We start from the raw sequence: 19902 nt of genomic DNA, 5'->3' as shown, positions 1-19902 counted from the left end.
ATCATCGTATTCTTGAGTAAACATGGCTGAAAGCGAACCAGAGGAGCTGGTGAAAAACATAGACAGTATATAAGAGGTGAAAAAGAACGGTGCAACATCCATTATTTGTACTTGGTTCGGATTTAAGCCGTCCGACGAGCAGCAGCAAACTATGTAGAGCAGGGGTCTCCAACACGTCGCAACCAGTAGAAGGTAGCTCGCCAATGGGCCATTCACATATCGCGTCACATTTGTGCACTCAAGTTCGTTGTTTTAAATGTAGGCGCGTGGCAAGCGATTTTATTTTTTCAGGAAAAAAAATCTAAACTTATCAGAATTCCGCAAGCGCACCGCAGGTCATGTGACAAGAACCAACCAATCAGCTGCACCCTTTCCGTAACAACATTGAAAGCTCAGTCAACATGAAGGATGGGGTGCACCACGGGTGTTTTTCTCTTCTCCGTAAATAAATATTGTAGCAGAGCTACAGCAAGCGTTTCTCGGTGGTGGAAATCCATTAGCTACTAAAACGTATTTGTCGTTGTGGAGAGCGCAGTGCATGGTTGCATAGCAACGACAGACGCCACGGGAAAATTGGACCGAATTTTACTCAGTGTCTATGATTTTACTATTAATTATAAAAGAGAAGCTAATGTGCATTGTACATGTCAGTAATTTATCAGTTTTTGACTGGTTATTTTTATAAAAATGATTTAAAGGCTGAAATATGTGAGGTTTATCTTTTTATAAAACCTTTTTTGTCAAAACTTTATTTGAACTTGTACATGTTAGTAGATAACATGTTGCAAGACACTCCTTTAAAATCTGGCCATCATTTTTAATGTTATTATTTTAATGTTTATGTAAACAAAAAGTGCATATTGATGCTAATTTTATTTGTTATTTGCTGGTTTTTGACATAAAACTTGGTGAATTGATTTTATTGTGTAGTATTAGTTAGGGGTGTAACGATACATCGATATGGATCGATGCATCGATATAACGTCTAACAATGCGATGCATCGATTCTACGCGTAAAATATCGATATACACCTTTATTTTGAAACTCTCCACATTCTCACGTAACATCCTCCCGCCAAAGCGCACATTTTCGTTTACTCACCAACCATACTGTCTGCCGGTGTGTCTTTATAACATTAATCTCCTCCGCTGAAATAGACGCCTGACAAGACTGACTGAACCCTAAATACGTTTTGTCACAAAAGCCGGTATTGCCGGACAATAAAAGCTGAAACCTTTTCATGGAACCTTACTAAAGCAGCTCGTTTAGTGGTGCTGTAAAGTTTTCTTTCATCGAAGCAGGGACCAGGAGACAGTTGGGATCGCGTTCAACAGAAGTTATTCTTTATTGAGAACTCCGCTGTACGTGCTGCAGTCCTTCCAACATTATCTAAATCTAAACAGTTTACGTTGCAATTGTATCTCCATTCCAAGGAGGAGGAGACTTTTGGGGGTGGAGACAAATTCAAACAAATCATACGAAAGCAGGGAGGGTTTGATTCCATCCAGTGAAAAACCTGTATTGCAGGTTATCTAGATTGCTCCAGAGAAACCGAGCAAATCAGCTATTGTATTGCTAATCCAATCATCCTGACTTGATTGCTCAAACCTTAACATTATCATATAGACAAAGGCACCGCTGTACCTTGAGCTTAATGGTCAGGAAGTGCATAAAGACAAAAGCTAATGTCAGACTCCTGAATTGCTTGACTTAATCTTCATCTATACCTTAAATGCTAAAATCAGTATTCTTCAACGTGATGTTTAGGTAAGAAAGCATATCTGAAAAATATTCCTAAAATTTGTTATTCTTCAGTGGTGAGGGAAAAGCTCACTGTATTGCGTGTACGTTAATCACAACAACAGAGTTTGTCAGGCGTCTATGTCAGCTGAGGAGATTAACGTTACAAATATTAAACGAGTGTTGTATTATTTATAATAGCAATTATTTGGTTTTGTTTAACTCAGAAACATGAAATGTGAATGAGCTCTGCTAAAAAACAAACTTTTCATATATAAAAACATACTTTCAATTATCTTTAATTTTGTAATTTACCTTTTTTTTATTATTCAAAACATCCTAGCTGCAGTTTGATTGATATTACTTGGAATGCACAATAAAAAATAAAAAAAAACATGATTTATGAAAATTTTGCAAATTACCTCTTCTGTTGTAAATGTCCCAATTGGCAGAGGGTGTGCAATTTTAAGAGTTTAATTAAATGTTCATGTTATATATTTTGGTTGCATTTGTGAGTTAATAAAAACGTAACTGGTTGTGTGAACATAATATCTAAATATCGATTAATCGATCGATGTAGCCCTGAATCGAATCAAATTGTAATCGTATCGAATAATTTTTTGAGATATCGGCAAATATCGTATTGCTGGCTGAGAGAATCGATATCGTATCGTATCGTGATGAACTGTCCGATTTACACCCCTAGTATTAGTACTTTTTGAAGTCACTACATTTTAGTCACTATAATCATGAAATTATTTTTTCATGCCATTTCATCTCTAGTTATGATGCACTATAAAATCAACTATTATGTGTTTTTACAGTATAATATGGAAAGTACAATTTTCAATAAAATTTATCTCTGATTCTGTTCTTTTCTCAGATTTTTAAGGGTGACATACATAGGCCTATTTTAGGTCTAAAACAGTTTGGATAGTTGTTAATATGAGAGTTATGAGACATTATTTAAGAGATTTAAGTATTGTATTACACACTTTCATTTTTAAAAAGTAGTTCTCAAATGAAATAAGGTTGGAGACCCCTGAACTAAGTGTAGTGTTTTAGAATGGTTTGCAATAAAAGAAAGAAACCCAATACTTTAAGCTTTTTCTTTGTTAAAGTCTCTGCAGCTAGTGTATTTAAATTTAATTTATCTGCAACATTATGTTGTGTAATAACAGTTTTGCACAATAAATGTTCTCAAAGCTACATAAATTGTTTTTGGCTTTATGTAACCTGTTCTGAAATGGTTTTATTATAATTTATATATCGTTATCGCAAGAGGCTGCAATGTATATCGCAATATGGATTTTAGGCCTTATGGCCCGTCCCTAGAACATGCCTACGCTATTCTTATGGTAATGATCGGAGGCAATTCATACAAAGAGTCAACACCCACATCAACTCAAATGCATCAAGTTTCATCAGAATGATCAGATTCATCTTAATTTTGGGATGCGGTGAGAAATAATCCTTGAATAAGAATAATTTCAGAATAAGTTTGCCACGATATGTCCTTATGTGGTTATTTTTCAGAGACCATCAAGTACCTCAGTATGTTGAGTTGACAGTTTAGATGACTCTTCAGTCCAGCACAAAGCAGCTTCACTCCTGAATCCTGCAGGCCATTATTACTCAGGTCAAGCTCTCTCAAGGAGGAGTTTGATGACTGTAGAACTGAAGACATCATTTCACAGCACTGATCGGTGACCTTACAGTGTGCCAACCTAAACAGGGGAGAAATAAGAAGCAAATCATTACAAAAACAATATTATTAATACAGACTGGTGTTTTTAGGGCACTGTATGCATTGTTTCTTGTTTTTGAGAAAGGGTCTGCAAAGAATTTGAATGTAAATGTACCAATATACTTCAAGGGAAATCGGTGAACCCACAAAAACTATTTAAATAAATGACTATTTCAGTCACCAATACTTTTTTTTCTTGGTTCTCTTTCACATACATAGCAATACACAAGCAGTGAACCCGTGCAAATACGTCAGTTGGTAATAACAGGCAGGGTTTCTGCAGGGTTTAGTCAGTCAAATTTAAGACTTTTTAAGACCTTTTTATGACCATTATGATTTCAATTTATGACCTATTACACAAATAACGAAAAATAACTTTTATATTAGTCGATATAGATAATTATCACGATAAATGTCAAATCTTTATTTCTTTCAAGTTTAAAGGCATATTTTTGCTCCTAAGTGAAAGTTGCAGAGCGTTAATTGTGGTTTTAGACTACCGGTACTCTTTATTGTCAGAACATATCATAACGAACACTTGCCAAACTAGGGAACATTTCACAAATCTGAGGTAGAACATTCAAACATTTGACATTAGGTACTTAACAAAATAAATATCTTTATTGGAAAACTAATTTCTTAGTTTCTGCATGTGCTAATGGGGTTCAAGTCTTGAAACAGGTTTGTGTTGACTTTGATATCTTCATGAAATGTATGAAAAACAGTAGCCTAAATACATTATTAAATACTGTAATTATATTCCATTAGTCCTTTAATACATTGTCTACAATAATAATATAATACAATTCAATATGTATATCCTACATGGTGCAGTTAATATTAATAGGCTAACGTTATAGTAAATCCATGGTAAATAATGGGAATTTGTAGAAAAAGCTTCTGACTGAATCGCTGCGCACAGTGTTTCTCCTGTTCGTCAGCGTCGTTTCATCTGCCTTTTAACCGGTTTAAATCACTGAGACATGTGTGTCCTTCACAGAATTCAAGCGCTTCTCACTGGATCTTGTGACTGAGAGCGATCAGAGTAAACGCGTCTGCTCTAGTGAGCTCGCGTTGCGCTGCTGTTTGGACTTTGAGCCGAGCGGATAAACGGTCCGTGTGGCGCGCGGTTCAAATGAGTTTTTTCGTTCCGCTTTTGCCGCATTTAACAAGATGCCGCCAGCGCATTTTTGGGGCGAGAATGCAATGGTAGAACAAATGAATGAACGAGCATATGAATTTAAGACGTGGCTAAATGTAATTTATGACCTTGTACGGAAAATCCGGACGTTTTTATGACTTTTTATGGCCTACAATTCTTATTATTAAATTTATGACATTTTATGACTTTTTATGACTCCGCGGAAACCCTGAACAGGGTTTCAGCAACAATAGATTCACATGTCCACATTAACTCGAAAATGTGGGATGGTGTGAGAAATAATCCTGGAAGAATTTACCTCAGAAAAAGAGCAAAACTGTGGTTTCGGTTTCATTTTGAGGAACTTGATACATCCAAAATTGATGATGAGCAAGTTATTTATTTTTACATTAGAAAACATGCTATTTTTTACATAGACATGCACTATAAAAAAATATGTGCAGTTGTTACTTTAAGGAAGTATGTCTAACTGATTCTACCTATAAATTCAAATTTTGGGATGCGGTGAGAAATAATCCTTGAATAAGAATAATTTCAGAATAAGTTTGCCACGATATGTCCTTAAGTGGTTATTTTTCACAGAACCTCAAGTACCTCAGTATGTTGAGTTGACAGTTTAGAGGACTCTTCAGTCCAGCACATAGCAGCTTCACTCCTGAATCCTGCAGGCCATTGTTACTCAGGTCCAGCTCTCTCAAGGAGGAGTTTGATGACTGTAGAACTGAAGACACAATTTCACAGCACTGATCGGTGAGCTTACAGTGTGCCAACCTAAACAGGGGAGAAATGAGAAACAAATCATTACAAAAACAATATTATTAATACAGACTGGTGTTTTTAGGGCACTGTATGCATTGTCTCATGTTTTTGAGAAAGGGTCTGCAAAGAATTTGAATGTAAATGTACCGATATACTTTAAGGGAAATCGGTGAACCCAAAAAAACTATTTAAATCAATGACTATTTCAGTCACCAATACTTTTTTTTTTCTTGGTTCTCTTTCACACATACATAGCAATACACAAGCAGTGAACCCGTGCAAATACGTCAGTTGGTAATAACAGGGTTTCAGCAACAATAGATTCACATGTCCACATTAACTCAAATTTTGGATGCTGTGAGAAATAATCCTGGAAGAATTTACCTCAGAAAAAGAGCAAAACTGTGTTTTCGTTTTCATTTTGAGGGGCTTGATACATCCAAAATTTATGATGAGCAAGTTATTTATTTTTACATTAGAAAACATGCTATTTTTTTTTTACATAAACATGCACTATAAAAAGTGAATGTGCAGTTGCTGATTTAAGGAGGTATTTCTAACTGATTCTACCTATTAATTAAAATTTTGTTGTTGTAATCTAATTCAATCAGTTAAGTTAAAACAGCATTCCCTTTTTTTATGTTAAATAAACCTGAGTTACATTGACCCAATATACAATTTCCAATAAAGCTCAAGATGGGCACTAGGGGTGGGCGATATGGCAAAAATATCATATCACGATTTCTTTCAGGAAAATCACGATTCACGATTTTATCTTGATTCCTTTTCATGTTGGTTTTACTATTTTGCAAGTGACTGAGCATCGCAGCCAAACTAATGTCCCTATTTTAAAAACAAAGCCTTAGGTAACAAAATATAAAATAAAAAAGAATGGCAGACATTTAGGGCAAAGTGGCGAAGATAAAAAATCTTTGTAATTTTCTTTGTTATTAAAAATTAAGAACAAAGATACACATACACAACTTAATATACAAATTAAATAAGCAGTGCTTTATTTTTTCAGCTACAGGTGTATTTAACAGCATTGAAGAAAGTAATTAAATGAACAAATATAAAAATAAAACAACATAGACTTCACAGTATAAATTTTACATTGATTCTTATTAAAGCTACTTTTAAAGTTCTCAGTCAAGAGTGAGTGAGATGCTCTTTGTATTTTGTTGTTTTATTAACAGGGATAGTTCTCCCCAAAAAAATTATTCTCTCAAGCCGTTTTAAACCCGAATAAGTCTTCCTCTTCTGTTGAAAATAAAAGTTATTTGGAAGAATGTGGGTAACCAAACAGTTGATGTACACCAGTGACTTCCATAATAGTTTTGTCCTACTATGGTAGTCAATGGGGACCAGCAACCGCCCAGTTAGCCACACTCCTCAAAATATCTTCTTTTGTGTTCAGCACAAGAAATAAATTAATACAGGTTTGGAACAACATTAGAGAGTGAGTAAATAATGACATCATTTTTATTTTTGGGTAACTGTCCCTTTAAGGACAAGCGGCAGCATGTTTACTATTAGGGCTACTGTCACTTTAAGATCTGCGCGCAACGAGTCTACACGCATTTGACAAGCAGATTTTTTCTTAATTTTTTCTATTGTTCTTTCAGTTTAGACATAACCAACTTTGTTTATGTAAACCTTGTGTGTATTTGACAGTATTAGCGCAATAAGACTCGAAAGATAACTTAGCCCAGTAATCAGACGCTGTTAGACAGGCTTTAGTGCATGTGCGCGTCGGGTTTTTGCGCTCAGAAAAGCGCCCGTTAGAACAACGCATCAGCAGCGAATGACATGTTTAACCGGCAAGGCTTAAAGTATGCAAATAATTAATTTTTATGAACTACAGTGTCCCGTTCCTCTGCATTTCAGGTGGATATACGTCGCGCTGTACAGTATGTTGAGACTGAGGCGCCAGAACTGCAAACTGATCAAATGCACGATCCTACGATATTTCTTCAAAAGCAGATCGTGGAGACATTTTAATCGTCCACGATCAAAAATCGTAATATCGCAGACCCCTAATGGGCACATTCGACACATGCAAACTATCATTGCACCAGACCTTATAGAGGGCAGTCATTATAGTCATGACTTGTTTCCGCTATAGGAAATCTGCTCTGAATGACAAAGGAGGAGAAAAGGTTTGTGTTTGCCGATTTTGGCAGATTTTGCTTCAATGAGAAATTGTGATTTGGGGTTATTATACACTATGTTGCATCAAAGTGAAAATTACAATTGACATTATACAACAAACATTACCTCAAAAAAAATTGTTTTGCCTCTTGCTCAGTTTAATTAATTAAAATGAGCTAAAGTAACACAATTTAACTTAAAGCATCGTAAGCCTAAATAGATTGTAGAGCCATTGCCGCCAACTTGGAAAAATATTCACGCCCCTTATTTATTTATTTACATTTTGTCATGTTGCAACTTATGCTGCCTGTAGTGTTTCTAGTTTTTTTTTTTTCAACATCAATCTACACTGTATAATGACAAAGCAAAAAAAAATTTTTTAAGATTTGTGATACTGAAATATTTACTTTGCTTAAAGGATGGTTCGGAGTAAAACCAACCTAGGGTCCTTTGCACCATGACATCGAGCCAAACCCCCCACCAGAAGCCTTTTCCCTTTGGTCGAACATTATTAAAGTTCGAGCTTATTAGAGATATCAGCCAAATGGCTTAGTGCAGGCGCTAATGGAACCAAGGTTGTATCTCGTAAATAACCCCACTAATAATGCCCGGAATGGTAACAAACTTCTATAGTAGTACAAATAGGTTGTGTGCTTATAAAACGAGGCATTGGAAAGTTTGTAAGTACATCAGGAGTTTATTTAAATAACACTTGCCTGACTGCTCATGCTATTGCTAACCCGGACGTCGAGGTCACTTCAGTGATTTAGGAAAAGCACGTAAAAGTCCTGGCAGAAAGCGATGCATAAGGATGTAGTGTAACAATGAATTATTTTTTCCGAAGTGTTGACAACTTAGTGTTAATAATTGTTGAAAACTGGTACTACCAACAAAATATTAGTGCATTCCTGGAACTGGGCATCGTTACACTACATCCTTATGCATCGCTTTCTGCCAGGACTTTTACGGGCTTTTTCCCATTGGAAAAGATTTGGATTTGGTACATTACAGTTTTTAAGTATTGGTGATTGCATTTCAAGTTTCAATTAAATATAAACAATTGAGAAACTGTAATTAATTAATGTGAAACACAAACCTCAGAACATTGAGTTGACAGTTTGGACTTAGTCCAGCACAGAGCAGCTTCACTCCTGAATCCTGCAGGCCATTGTTACTCAGGTCCAGCTCTCTCAGGGAGGAGTTTGATGACTGTAGAACTGAAGACACAATTTCACAGCACTGATTGGTGAGCTTACAGTGTGCCAACCTAAACAGGGGAGAAATAAGAAACAAATCATTACAAAAACAATATTATTAATACAGACTGGTGTTTTATGGCACTGTATGCATTCTCTCATCTTTTTGAGAAAGGGTCTGCAAAGAACATGAATGTAAAGGCCTTATATTTCAAGGGAAATCGGTCTCACCAAAAAACGATTTAACCCTCTGGGGTCTGCAATCGCGCCGGCGCGATTTGCGCAATTTTTTTCACATAGCAGCTAAATTGACTTAAAATACTCCGTAAAATAAAGAAAAATAAACAGGGTGTGCTTTCTGCCTCTCCGTCTCGTGAACTTTTTTTTCTCTAAACACATTGTCTCTAAACAAATAAAATCAGCGAATACTTTTCACACATTTATGAGCTATATATCTTTATAAACATTTAAGTGTGTAGTTTTAACTTATCTGATTCAAAACGAAAACAAATATTCTGTTTAAGTAATTTGTATAAAACCAACAAGATATCCAGTTTCTCAAACGCTTGCTCATTAGTCACAATGTGACCACACCCACACGCGCAAAATATATTGACATGCAAATCATCCACGCGTCGCGCGAACGAGCTCATTACCTCAAAAACAAAGCACCAAACTTCATCAGTCCTCAGCTGTTCGTTCGAGTTTGGAAGACACGCTAGCTGTGAGCCTATTGGATTTACATCAGATGAAGAACATGATTTGAAGACAAGAAAGATTTTAAGGTAAGAAATAATTGTGAATTATATTAGTTAGTGTTGTTGTTGCATAAACTTCACATTGCAGTTGAACTGTTGCTAGACTAAAACAGCATGATATAAAAGTAAGATAGTAGGCTATGAGTGTTTACTCTATGGCGAATATTATAATGTTTAGACCCGGGTTTACTGTTAAATAACATGTTTGTGGATATCTGCTCAAACGTAGATATGTTTAATATAGTAACAATAATGTTTCATAGTTTGGAGCGGCTCAATGCTTCAGTAAATGTTCTCTGCACACGCTGTGAGTTTTGCATCTCACAACAGTTCCTATACTAGATTTATAGATTACCATGACAGAATATCCTACATGCTGTCACTTCTTGAGTCTCTCCATCTTTGTATGACTCCGTTTTAACATTATAGACAGAACAGTTTCTGTCATTTTAGTGTGTCTGCGTGAGGTAATAGCAGCTGCTAACACACACAGGAGCTCTTGAAACCCCACCCTCTGCAGCAGCTCATTTGCACAAAACGGTGCGTTTTTGCAAACCCTCAAAATGTGACAACTTTAACATGCTATATAAAAACATCTGTGGGGTATTTTGTCCTAAAACTTCACATGCACACTCTGGGGACATCAGAGATTTATTTTACATCTTGTAAAAAAGAAAAAGGCATTTTACCACCCCTTTAAAGAAGATCTACATTTCTCAGTTTCATTTCATGGTGAAAGCGGGGAACGTTTCATATTTAGTGAAATATTACTGACATCTACTGGAAAACAAACACTTTTGCTAGTGCTCAATGAATAGTTTGTGCATGAATGGCTAGATGTAAAGCTCTTGCTATTTGTGTTTAGATTGAAATGTGGCTTAGGTACTATTTTGTATAGTTTAACCATCATCAGTCTTTTTGTAAATTTTTTCATGTTTTTTTTTTTTAAATAATATCATGAACACAATGACGGGTGGAATGGGCTGTGATGCAAGGGGCACCAGGTAACATGTTTAGAAGATGCGTAGATTTTTGGTACAGCATGTGGATTTTGTAGAGGTAAAGAAATTTGAATGGGGTGTGAATTCTGTATAGGGTATTAAATGTGTGGATTTTGTGAAGGTGTGAATCATTTTTATTTAATATAATAAAGTTCTGTGTAACGAATTATTAACGAAGGAATTATTTTGACATTGAACATTGTGCTGTGTGCTTACAAGTTACTGCCTTAAACTGTAAATTTTGTTACCTTGCTCATAATCAGTGATCATAATTTTATGATATTATTACCATAGGCCATGGGATAATAATATGTCCAGAATTTATAAAATACCCTAATCTCAATTTATTGGTGGACAAATAGGGCTGCTCGATTATGGAAAAAATCATAATCACTATTATTTTGGTCAGTATTGAAATCACAATTATGTACACGATTATTTCACACGACTTTAGGAACGTGTTGCATTTATTAAAGAGACACCTTTCAACAATTCTTAAAAAAATCTAAATTTGAACATTGAACACTTTTTGAACTATTAAAATAAATGATAGGCCTATAACAGATAATACTTCAATAAGTATTTTAATAATTCTACCACTTAGGTCTACCACTTATAATGCGGGAAATTCCCCCGCAAACATTGATTCACTTTAGCAAGTATTGTAAGATTGTATTAGTTAGTGATGCTCCAATTGATCGGCCGCCGATCATGATCGGCCGATATTGGCTAAAAATAGCTTGATCGCCGAACGCCAAAAGCGCCGATCAGAAAAGCCGATCACGTGACGTAAATTACTCCCGCGACTTTTTTCCACCTGCATGCGCGGCACGGTCACACAACAGCAGACCAGAGCTTGCCAGTGGCAACATGACTTCTTCTCCCGTCTGGAAGTTTTTTAAAGTGATGATATGACATGCGCTTCATGAGGCACACACGCGCGGTCTCTTGCTCTCTCTCCCTCTCTGCCGTGCACGCGCTACGCGGTTTGGAGCACAGTCTCTGTCTCGCGGGCGCGCTCGCTTTAGATTCCGGAGATTTGAACTAATTCGCGGGCATCAGTGAGCCGCTATCAATATGCGGGAGACTCCCGGAACTTCCGGGAGGCTATTTTTTTGGTGCCCCCTCAGCTCTTGGTTGCCTATGCACAGCGCGTGATGTGCGTGGTGGGAGCGGCGGCACTGTCTAGAGAGCAGAGGTCTCCAACACGGCGCTCGCGAGCTGCCAGTAGCTCGTGGCCTGATTGGAGGTAGCTTGCCAAGGGGCCGTTCACATATTGCGTTTTTTGCGCGCTCAAGTTCGTTACTTCAAATGTAGGCGTGCGGCAAGCGCGCTCATTATAGAAGCGATGCGGCCGTTTTTTCCACGCGCAGCGAGATATAAAATATCAACTTCAGAATTCAGCAAAAGCTACTAAAACTTCTTTGTCGTTGTGGAGAGCACAGTGCATGGTTGTATAGCAACGACAGACGCCACGGGAAAATCGGACCGAATTTAAGTAAAAGATAAGATGATAAGATAATGTTGTAAATGCCAGTAATTTATCTTTTTTTTTTACTCATTCTTTTTATAAAAGGCTGAAATATGAAGTTTATCTTTTTATATAACCTTTTTTGTCAAAACTTTATTTGCACTTGTACATGTTAGTAGATAACATGTTGCAAGACACTCTTTTAAAATCTAGCCATAATTTATGTTATTATGCTTATGTTATTGCCATCTCATAGTTACCGGTAGTTTCATTTCTACAAATGGTGCAAACTCTGCTAGATTATAGATAAAAGATTCCCATTCCTCTGCCGTTCTGTGATCGGCAGATCATGATTTGTCGGTGATCGGTAATCGGTGATCGGCCCCAAAAATGCTGATCGGAGCATCTCTAGTATTAGTAGCCTAAATTAATCCACACGGATTATAAAATCAAATCAATAATTTTAAAACTTTCTTCAAGACGCAATTTCACACACCGCGTGAGTGTTCAGCGGTGCCGCGTCTTCTCTCTCTCTGTCTCTCAAAATGGGTTGGACAAGGCCGCTTGCCTTGCCTTGTAGTGCGAACTACACTCTCGCGTTTAGGAGTTGGGACATGAAGGAATTGTAACTTGCACAGTCGGGCCAGCATTGCATCGTAACTAAAGTTGATCATTTTCACTTCTTTTTAAGTCTTATCAATTTAAACATTCAAGCTGAGAGAGTTTATGGCTTCGGGAGGGGCAGATGTGCGCGTGCGAGTGTCATTCAGAACACAAGAAATAAGAACATGGCAAAATAATAGTTTTTACTCGATTGTACTATTTTGGTGATCGTTGGGAGAAATTAAATTAATTGCACAGCCCTATGGACGATTCATAGTTGATAAAGTGTTAAATATTAATTCTGAATCATTTGCATATTAATTCGGTTCTTGTTCACAGTAATTCAATCACCCTTTAAGTTATATTGATCCTAGTTCCCTTACACCGCAGAGAAATGTTACGGATGGGTTTATTTCATCCGCACACACTGAAACACAAGCAGTTCTGCACATTCACATTCTTCCCAATGAACAGAACTTGTCTGTGTTTTAGTGCGTGCACAAGAATAAAACGTATGTTATGCGGTTAATGTAATTGCATCCTGCAGCATTAATGAAAGATCATGTCAGATAAAAGGGAAAAACATTCTCTTCAACAGCTTCAAGTTTAACGCACTTTCATGTTTTATACAGTTTCGCGTTTATTTTCACGCACCACTTATTACGCCTATATTGAGACTTTTCTCAGCAATTCGCAATCTTTAAACCCATATAATTTCCCCTGTCATTGATGGAAAAATCGGTTTGCAGGACTTGTAAAGGAAGAACACAAAGTAACCGAAGTTTGCACAATAAATATATGTGTGGTGGCACAACTGGTAAATCGAGTGAGCTTGTGTCGCAGCGACCCGTCTTTGATTCCAGTCAGTAGTGGTTCCTACATTCAATATACATATATCTGTTTTCATTTTCTCACTGATGATATGAGAGTTAAAATGTCAGTAAAAGGCAAATTCTTAAGCTGTGCCATTATTTATAAAGATTACTTTGTGTTTGGAGCGCACTATAATGATGCCATTAGCACACTTCAAGTGTACTTGAAATGCCATTGCAATGTGTTTTAAAAGCACTTATTTTATAATCGCTTAAAAGCACAATTAAATATATAAACAATTGAGAAAATGTCATTAATATATGTGAAACACAAACCTCAGCACATTGAGTTGACAGTTTGGACTCTTCAGTCCAGTACAGAGCTGCTTCACTCCTGCATCCAGCAGGTCATTTTTACTCAGGTCCAGCTCTCTCAGGGAGGAGTTTGATGACTGTATAACTGAAGACACAATTTCACAGTCCTGATCTTTGAGATTACAGTCTGCCAAACTGGAAAAAAAAAGGATATTTGATTAAAAGGCATGCAGGTGTCAAGACCAACTTCATCTATCATTACGGGGGTATTATGTTCATATTTCAATTCAGTTGATATTATGTTCATATTTTAACACTCACAGAGCTTTTCTGCAGTTCCTCAGAGCAGGTAACAGTCTCCTTCGACCCTCTTGTGATGATATGATCTTGTACTTTTTAGGGTCAAACTCATCCATCACCTCTTCTGACATCAAGATCATGTTTGCCAAAGTTGAACATTGTGCAAGAGAAAGACGTTTGTCGTTTGTTCCAGATTTTAAAAATGCCTGCATTTCTTCAACAATAGAATTATTCTTCATCTCAATCAAGCAGTGTGACAGATTCATCCATCTTTCAGGGCTGACATTGTTTTTTTGACCTGATTTGAGGTTTTGGGTTATTTTCTTGCTGCTCTCTGGGTTGTTCTCTGTGTGAATCAGCACATCCTGTAAGAGTCTCTGATTGGACTCCAGCGAGATGCCATGAAGGAATCGAAGGAGAAGATCCAGGTGTCCATTTTTACTTCTCAAGGCTTTAATCATTGCTCCCTTCAGAAACACATCCAGAGAAACAATCTCACACTGAGTTCTGGACTTTCCTGTGAGGAACATTTTCAGAACTTCACTGTTCTTGTGTAAATAACAGAAAAACACATACAGTGCTGCAAAAAACTCCTGAAAGCTCAGATGTACAAAGCTGTAAACCTTCCTGTGATAAATCACAGATTCCTCCCTAAAGATCTCAGTGCAAATCCCAGAATACACTGAGGCGTCAGTGACATCTATGCCGCTCTCAATCAGGTCCTCCTCATAGAACATCACATTGCCCTTCATCAGCTGATTGAAAGCCAGTTCAGCAAGTTTCACAATCACTTCTCTGTTGGACTGCAGGACTTTCTCTGGATCTCTCTTCTCTTCATACTTCTGGTTCCTCAAACTAGTTTGAATGAGGAGGAAGTGTATGTACATTTCAGTCAGAGTTTGAGGGATTTCTGCACTGAGATCTTGTTTCAGGATGTTTTGAAGCACAGTGGCTGATATCCAGCAGAAGACGGGTATGTGGCACATGATGTGGAGGCTTCTTGCTCTTCTGATGTGTGAGATGATTCTGCTGGCTTGATGCTCATCACTGATTCTCTTCCTGAAATATTCCTCCTTCTGAGGGTCATTGAATCCCTGAATTTCTGTCACACGGTTGATGTATTTGGAGGGGATCTGATTGGCTGCTGCTGGTCTGGTGGTGATCCAGATGAGAGCAGAGGGAAGCAGATCTCCTTTCATGAGGTTTGACATCAACACACCCACTGACGAAGACTCAGTCACATCAGAAACTTTCTCACTGTCTGAAAACATCAGTGTAATTCTGCTTTCATCCAGACCATCAAAGATGAACACAACTGTACACTCATCATAAATCTTTGAGTCCAGATCTTCAAGTTCAGGATGAAAGTCCAGCAGAAGTCTGTGAAGACTGTACTGATGATCTTTAATCAAGTTCAGCTCTCTAAATGGAAGCACAAATATGAAATCTACATCCTGATTGGCTTTTCGCTCAGCCCAGTCCAGAATGAACTTCTGCACAGAGACGGTTTTTCCGATTCCAGCGATACCTTTAGTAAGAACAGTCTTGATTTTGTCCTTCTTCTCTCTTCTCTTCTCCTCATATCCTAGTTCAGGTGAAGGATCAAATATGTCATTGCAGTTGATTGGAGTGTCTTGGAGGGTCTTGTAACTTTTCTCCACCTGTAGCACCTCATGTTCTTCATTCACTCCTTCACTCTCTCCCTCTATGATGTACAGCTGTGTGTAAATCCTGTTCAGGAGAGTCTGATTCTCTTGTAGTTTGATTCCCTCAAATAAGCTCTCATACTTGTTCTTCATGCTGGTTTTGTGCTGGTCTTTGAGTTTCTGCAGATCATCATGCACTGGCTGGTGAGAATCGAGCTGCAGGGCTGCTTCTGTGTCATGATGACTGATGTGTTTCTGACAGGAGGAGGATGTGCTGGTCTGACAGGACACATCTCTGATCTGGTCAGCTCTCACACCACTGAAAACGCATTAAGAAGAAAGACACAAAAACAAATAGAAAACACATTTGTGAAAATAAAGTAAAATAAATAAAAATCTCATGTACAGCCTGAAGAGACACATGAGGATCCGCACGGGAGAGAAACCCTTCATGCGCACGAGTGTGGAAAGAGCTTCACACAGACAGTAGGTCTGAAAACACATCTGAGTCCTCACTCTGGAGGAAGATCATTGAACTGTGAAGATTTACTTCAGCATCAGTCCTGAAAACACACCTGAAGATTCATGCCAACGAGAGCAGCACAGAAGAGACGCAGAGAGACACTACTGTGAGATCTCACGTGTGCTTCGAGTGTGGGAAAGCCGTTTCTAAAACCTACGACCTGGAGCGCCACCAAATAATCCACACTGGAGAAAAACCCATAGATATTATATAGAGACTAGATGCCCTATTGGCCGCTGGGCACTGAGAAATACGGCCGCCATCTTAAACCGGTCGTACTCCTAAGTTTCGTTGCTTAGCAGCAGTTAGATTCCAGAGCACTGTGGAGCATTTTCCTGTTCTAATCGGCGGACCAGCGCAAATAGGGCCCGGGATTACTTTTCACAAGTAAATTTTAACATTACCATAGCCTACTATTGGTTGTATTTTGTGAATAGAATATTACCAGATAATTGAGGAGGAGCAAGGATATTTGATATTACTGTACTGAAATCGGCTAACGTTATGTTTAACGTTACTGCATCACTCGGCATGGAGAGGTGAGGTAAAGTAATAATTACAAGAGCTTCTCGGTTATCAGATACAAGCATTCAACGGCCCTGCAGTATAAACATACATATAGGTTATTTGTGTTTGCGCACGTGATATCAGGAAGCAATGTAATAACATTACCTGTGTAATACACACATGACGGCGATGCACAAATCGTGTGTGTGTGTGTCACAAATCATTGTTTGTTCAACTTATTAAAATATCTTACTTTACGGCAACTCTGTTTCTGCTTCTTTATCATATTTATAGTGTGTGATTTATAAAATATCTTATATCCTACATCACATATTTTGATTTTGGACGTCTGGTCACTTTATATCTTATATCAGAATATTATATTACTGTTAAGCCTACTATGAATATTAAAATATGCCGAACCATGTGTCCTGTATCATAGCTACATGAATGACATTTGCAGAAAAAAACCCACGTGAAAATCAGTTCGGTCTTCAGTGAGTTATGATTAATTAAATGCGCTGACAGCTCATTGCACCGGCCATACAGAATACACTGAGTGGAGCGGGTGACCGGTTTAAGATGGCGGCCCCACGGCTCGACCGCGCTAATAGGCAGTAGCGGTCGATAGGGCGTCTATCTATATGATGGGTGCTTCTCAATATCCCTCCTCGTCTCCTCGCTCCTCCGTCCTCCATCCTATGACCCGGAAACCGATCGAGCTCAGCCATCTTGAAGGACATCTCAATTCTCTAATTGCACCGCGAGGAGGCGAGGATCGAGGAGTGAGGAGGCTTCCAGAGGAGCTATGAGCGAGGATACACAGGTGTATATATGCGGAAGTGTTTTATTGACTTAACGTGACGCACGTGTAAATTCTCCTCCCCCTTCACATCGGTCACAATAATTTTATAGCTATATAATTGTATTGCAGTTTATATAAACCACACGTCACATATTTCAACAGGGTATCTTGCTTTATTATTATTTATTATGAATTTCTTAAATAACCAAACTTCAACAACACAAGGGCAGATCTTTTGAGCGCTGCTGATGACACTGAGAAGTGACGCTCGAGTGATCAAGTATTCCAATGTAGAAAAAAGCTTTCATTCGATTCCTCCGTCCTCCTTTTCTTTCCTTGCAGCGTCCTCCAGGGGGTGGAGCTGAGACACGAGGAAAGGAAACGAGGATGCACAAATAAGAATTGAGAAGCACCAGATGTCTATGGAAAAACCCGAAAAAACCCTGCAAGTGCTTCCGGTGTGGAAAGAGTTTCAATCAGCAGATCCCTGAAAGCACACGAGAGGGTTCATACTGGAGAGAAGCCGTTCCTCTGCCATCATGTGGGAAGAGCTTCAAACAACCAGCTTCTCTAGAGACTCGTCAGGAAAAGCATTGACTAGAGTTCATTATTCAGACGCTAATTGTTTCTGACGTGATGTAACTGTCGGGATTTGATTGGCGTCCCAGTCAGAAATGTCCGTGTTTTTCCTTCCACATCCCTGGATAAAATTACAGGCGGCATCAACTGTTGTTTCAGAGTTATGTGGAAACTTAATTCATATTTGATTCAATATCTTTGAGTTTACATGGAGGAATTATTAGAAAGGTTTTTTTTTTTTTTTACATTTCTTTGACCATACCGATGTTGTGCAGTAATGAACATTTGTGCATTCAGGCTTTTTATGAAGATATTTATACTGCTTAAAAACAATTCCATCTCCACCAAACCACAGTGACTGAGAAGAAAGAGAAGAACATCCAAAAATCATGTTCAAATGGGCCGTTAATAACGACAGCAACAGGTTTGTGAATAACGTTTTTTCGATATGTTTATTTGACTCTCATGGTGTTGAATAAGACCTGTATGATTTATGTAAATATAACACATTTACAGTATAGGGGAGCGCGGGGCACAACCTAACGCAGGGCTAAATGTAACACGGACCTTTTACGTAGTTACTCAGGGTCACGCGGGTTGTGTTTACGATCTTTTTCTCTCGCTGCCAGAAGACGGTCTCCCGTGGATTTGTGAAAATTTTTGGTAATATTTTGTGAAGATACGGGACAAAGAGTGTTTTGACACCATGTTAGTATTTTTTTTCATCATACGTATTTTTCTGTTTCTGAGTTGTGTGTGTACGTCACCAAATCTAACTTTATATTGCCTTAATCACTGTCTTGTTGGCTAAAACATAGCACCATTTTTAAACATGTCAGCAACTCCTAGCAACTGTTAGCTAGGTTTAAAATATTTTTTACACAGCGGGGTTAGTTGTAACACAGTGTTACAACTAAGCCGCCAAGTGTTCACAATATTGTAGGCTATGGGATTTGTTTACTATATTGATCACTTGTTTATTTATTAAAAATATTGCCTGTTTTCATGTAATAAACACTTTAAAATGTGATTTTAAGCTTGTTTTTATTATTATTACTGTTACTATTAATAATAATAATAATTTTGCATGCAAAACTGTTCAGACCTTTCCTATATCTCTATCCATGATATTGATCCATAATAGAAGGATGATTGGATGAGGGATGTATGTATGGATATCTATCTATACAGATGTACAAACAACATCAAACTATACAGATAAATTAGTACTGAATTATGTGTGTTACACACAAGTGTTACAACTAACCCCACTGTCTGTTACAACTAACCCCGCATATGGGGTAAGTTGTAACATTTGCACTTCTGTCACTTTCAGTGCAACTGTACGAAAATGGAAGGTCCTAGAAAAAAACTTTAAGTGTTCATTTGTAGCAGAGATGTGTATGTTTCTTGTGTAAAAAAAATAATTAATCTAACCTAATTATTTTTTAAATAATTGAGCCAAAACCAAAATGCGTTAGGTTGTGCCCCGCTCTCCCCTATGTAAAATGATATAGATTTCCATATGGTTTGACTGGCTTATTACTGCAGTGATCAATCAGCCGTTGCTTTACATATAGAGATGGTATAGGAACTAGAAATACTGAAATGGACTACGGTACAGAGGAACCGGAGACAGAAGGACAGTGATTAAGTTTATTTGCAGCAATGGCCAGACAAACAGAAACATGTCCAACACAAGGGAGAGGAGAGCACAGGGCACAGACGCTGGAGAGGACACGGCAGGAATGGGTCCAAACACACAAGAGGAATTAACGAGACTGGGACGATGAGGGAACACAAGGTGAGTGGTTTAATGGTGAAGT

At 37.8% G+C, this 19902-nt stretch overlaps 1 protein-coding gene across 1 annotated transcript in view; it reads right to left on the bottom strand.

Moving 5' to 3' along the window:
* The window catches only part of LOC307010370 (uncharacterized protein), a gene marked incomplete at its 5' end in the record, with an annotated part of 64253 nt that overhangs the window by 25689 nt on the left and 18662 nt on the right, over nt 1-19902 (bottom strand). Inside the window, 6 exons of the mRNA XM_079634985.1 lie at nt 3292-3468; nt 5245-5421; nt 8657-8827; nt 13738-13911; nt 14038-15981; nt 16069-16135. Coding sequence (XP_079491111.1) covers nt 3292-3468; nt 5245-5421; nt 8657-8827; nt 13738-13911; nt 14038-15981; nt 16069-16135 — 2710 coding nt within the window. The remainder of the gene's footprint in view (nt 1-3291; nt 3469-5244; nt 5422-8656; nt 8828-13737; nt 13912-14037; nt 15982-16068; nt 16136-19902) is intronic.

Source organism: Phoxinus phoxinus, assembly GCF_949152265.1.
Source record: "Phoxinus phoxinus genome assembly, chromosome: 1".
Taxonomy (NCBI): Eukaryota; Metazoa; Chordata; class Actinopteri; order Cypriniformes; family Leuciscidae; genus Phoxinus; species Phoxinus phoxinus.
The sequence above is the reverse complement of the archived record's forward strand: the minus strand, read 5'-3'. Positions and strand labels throughout refer to the sequence as shown.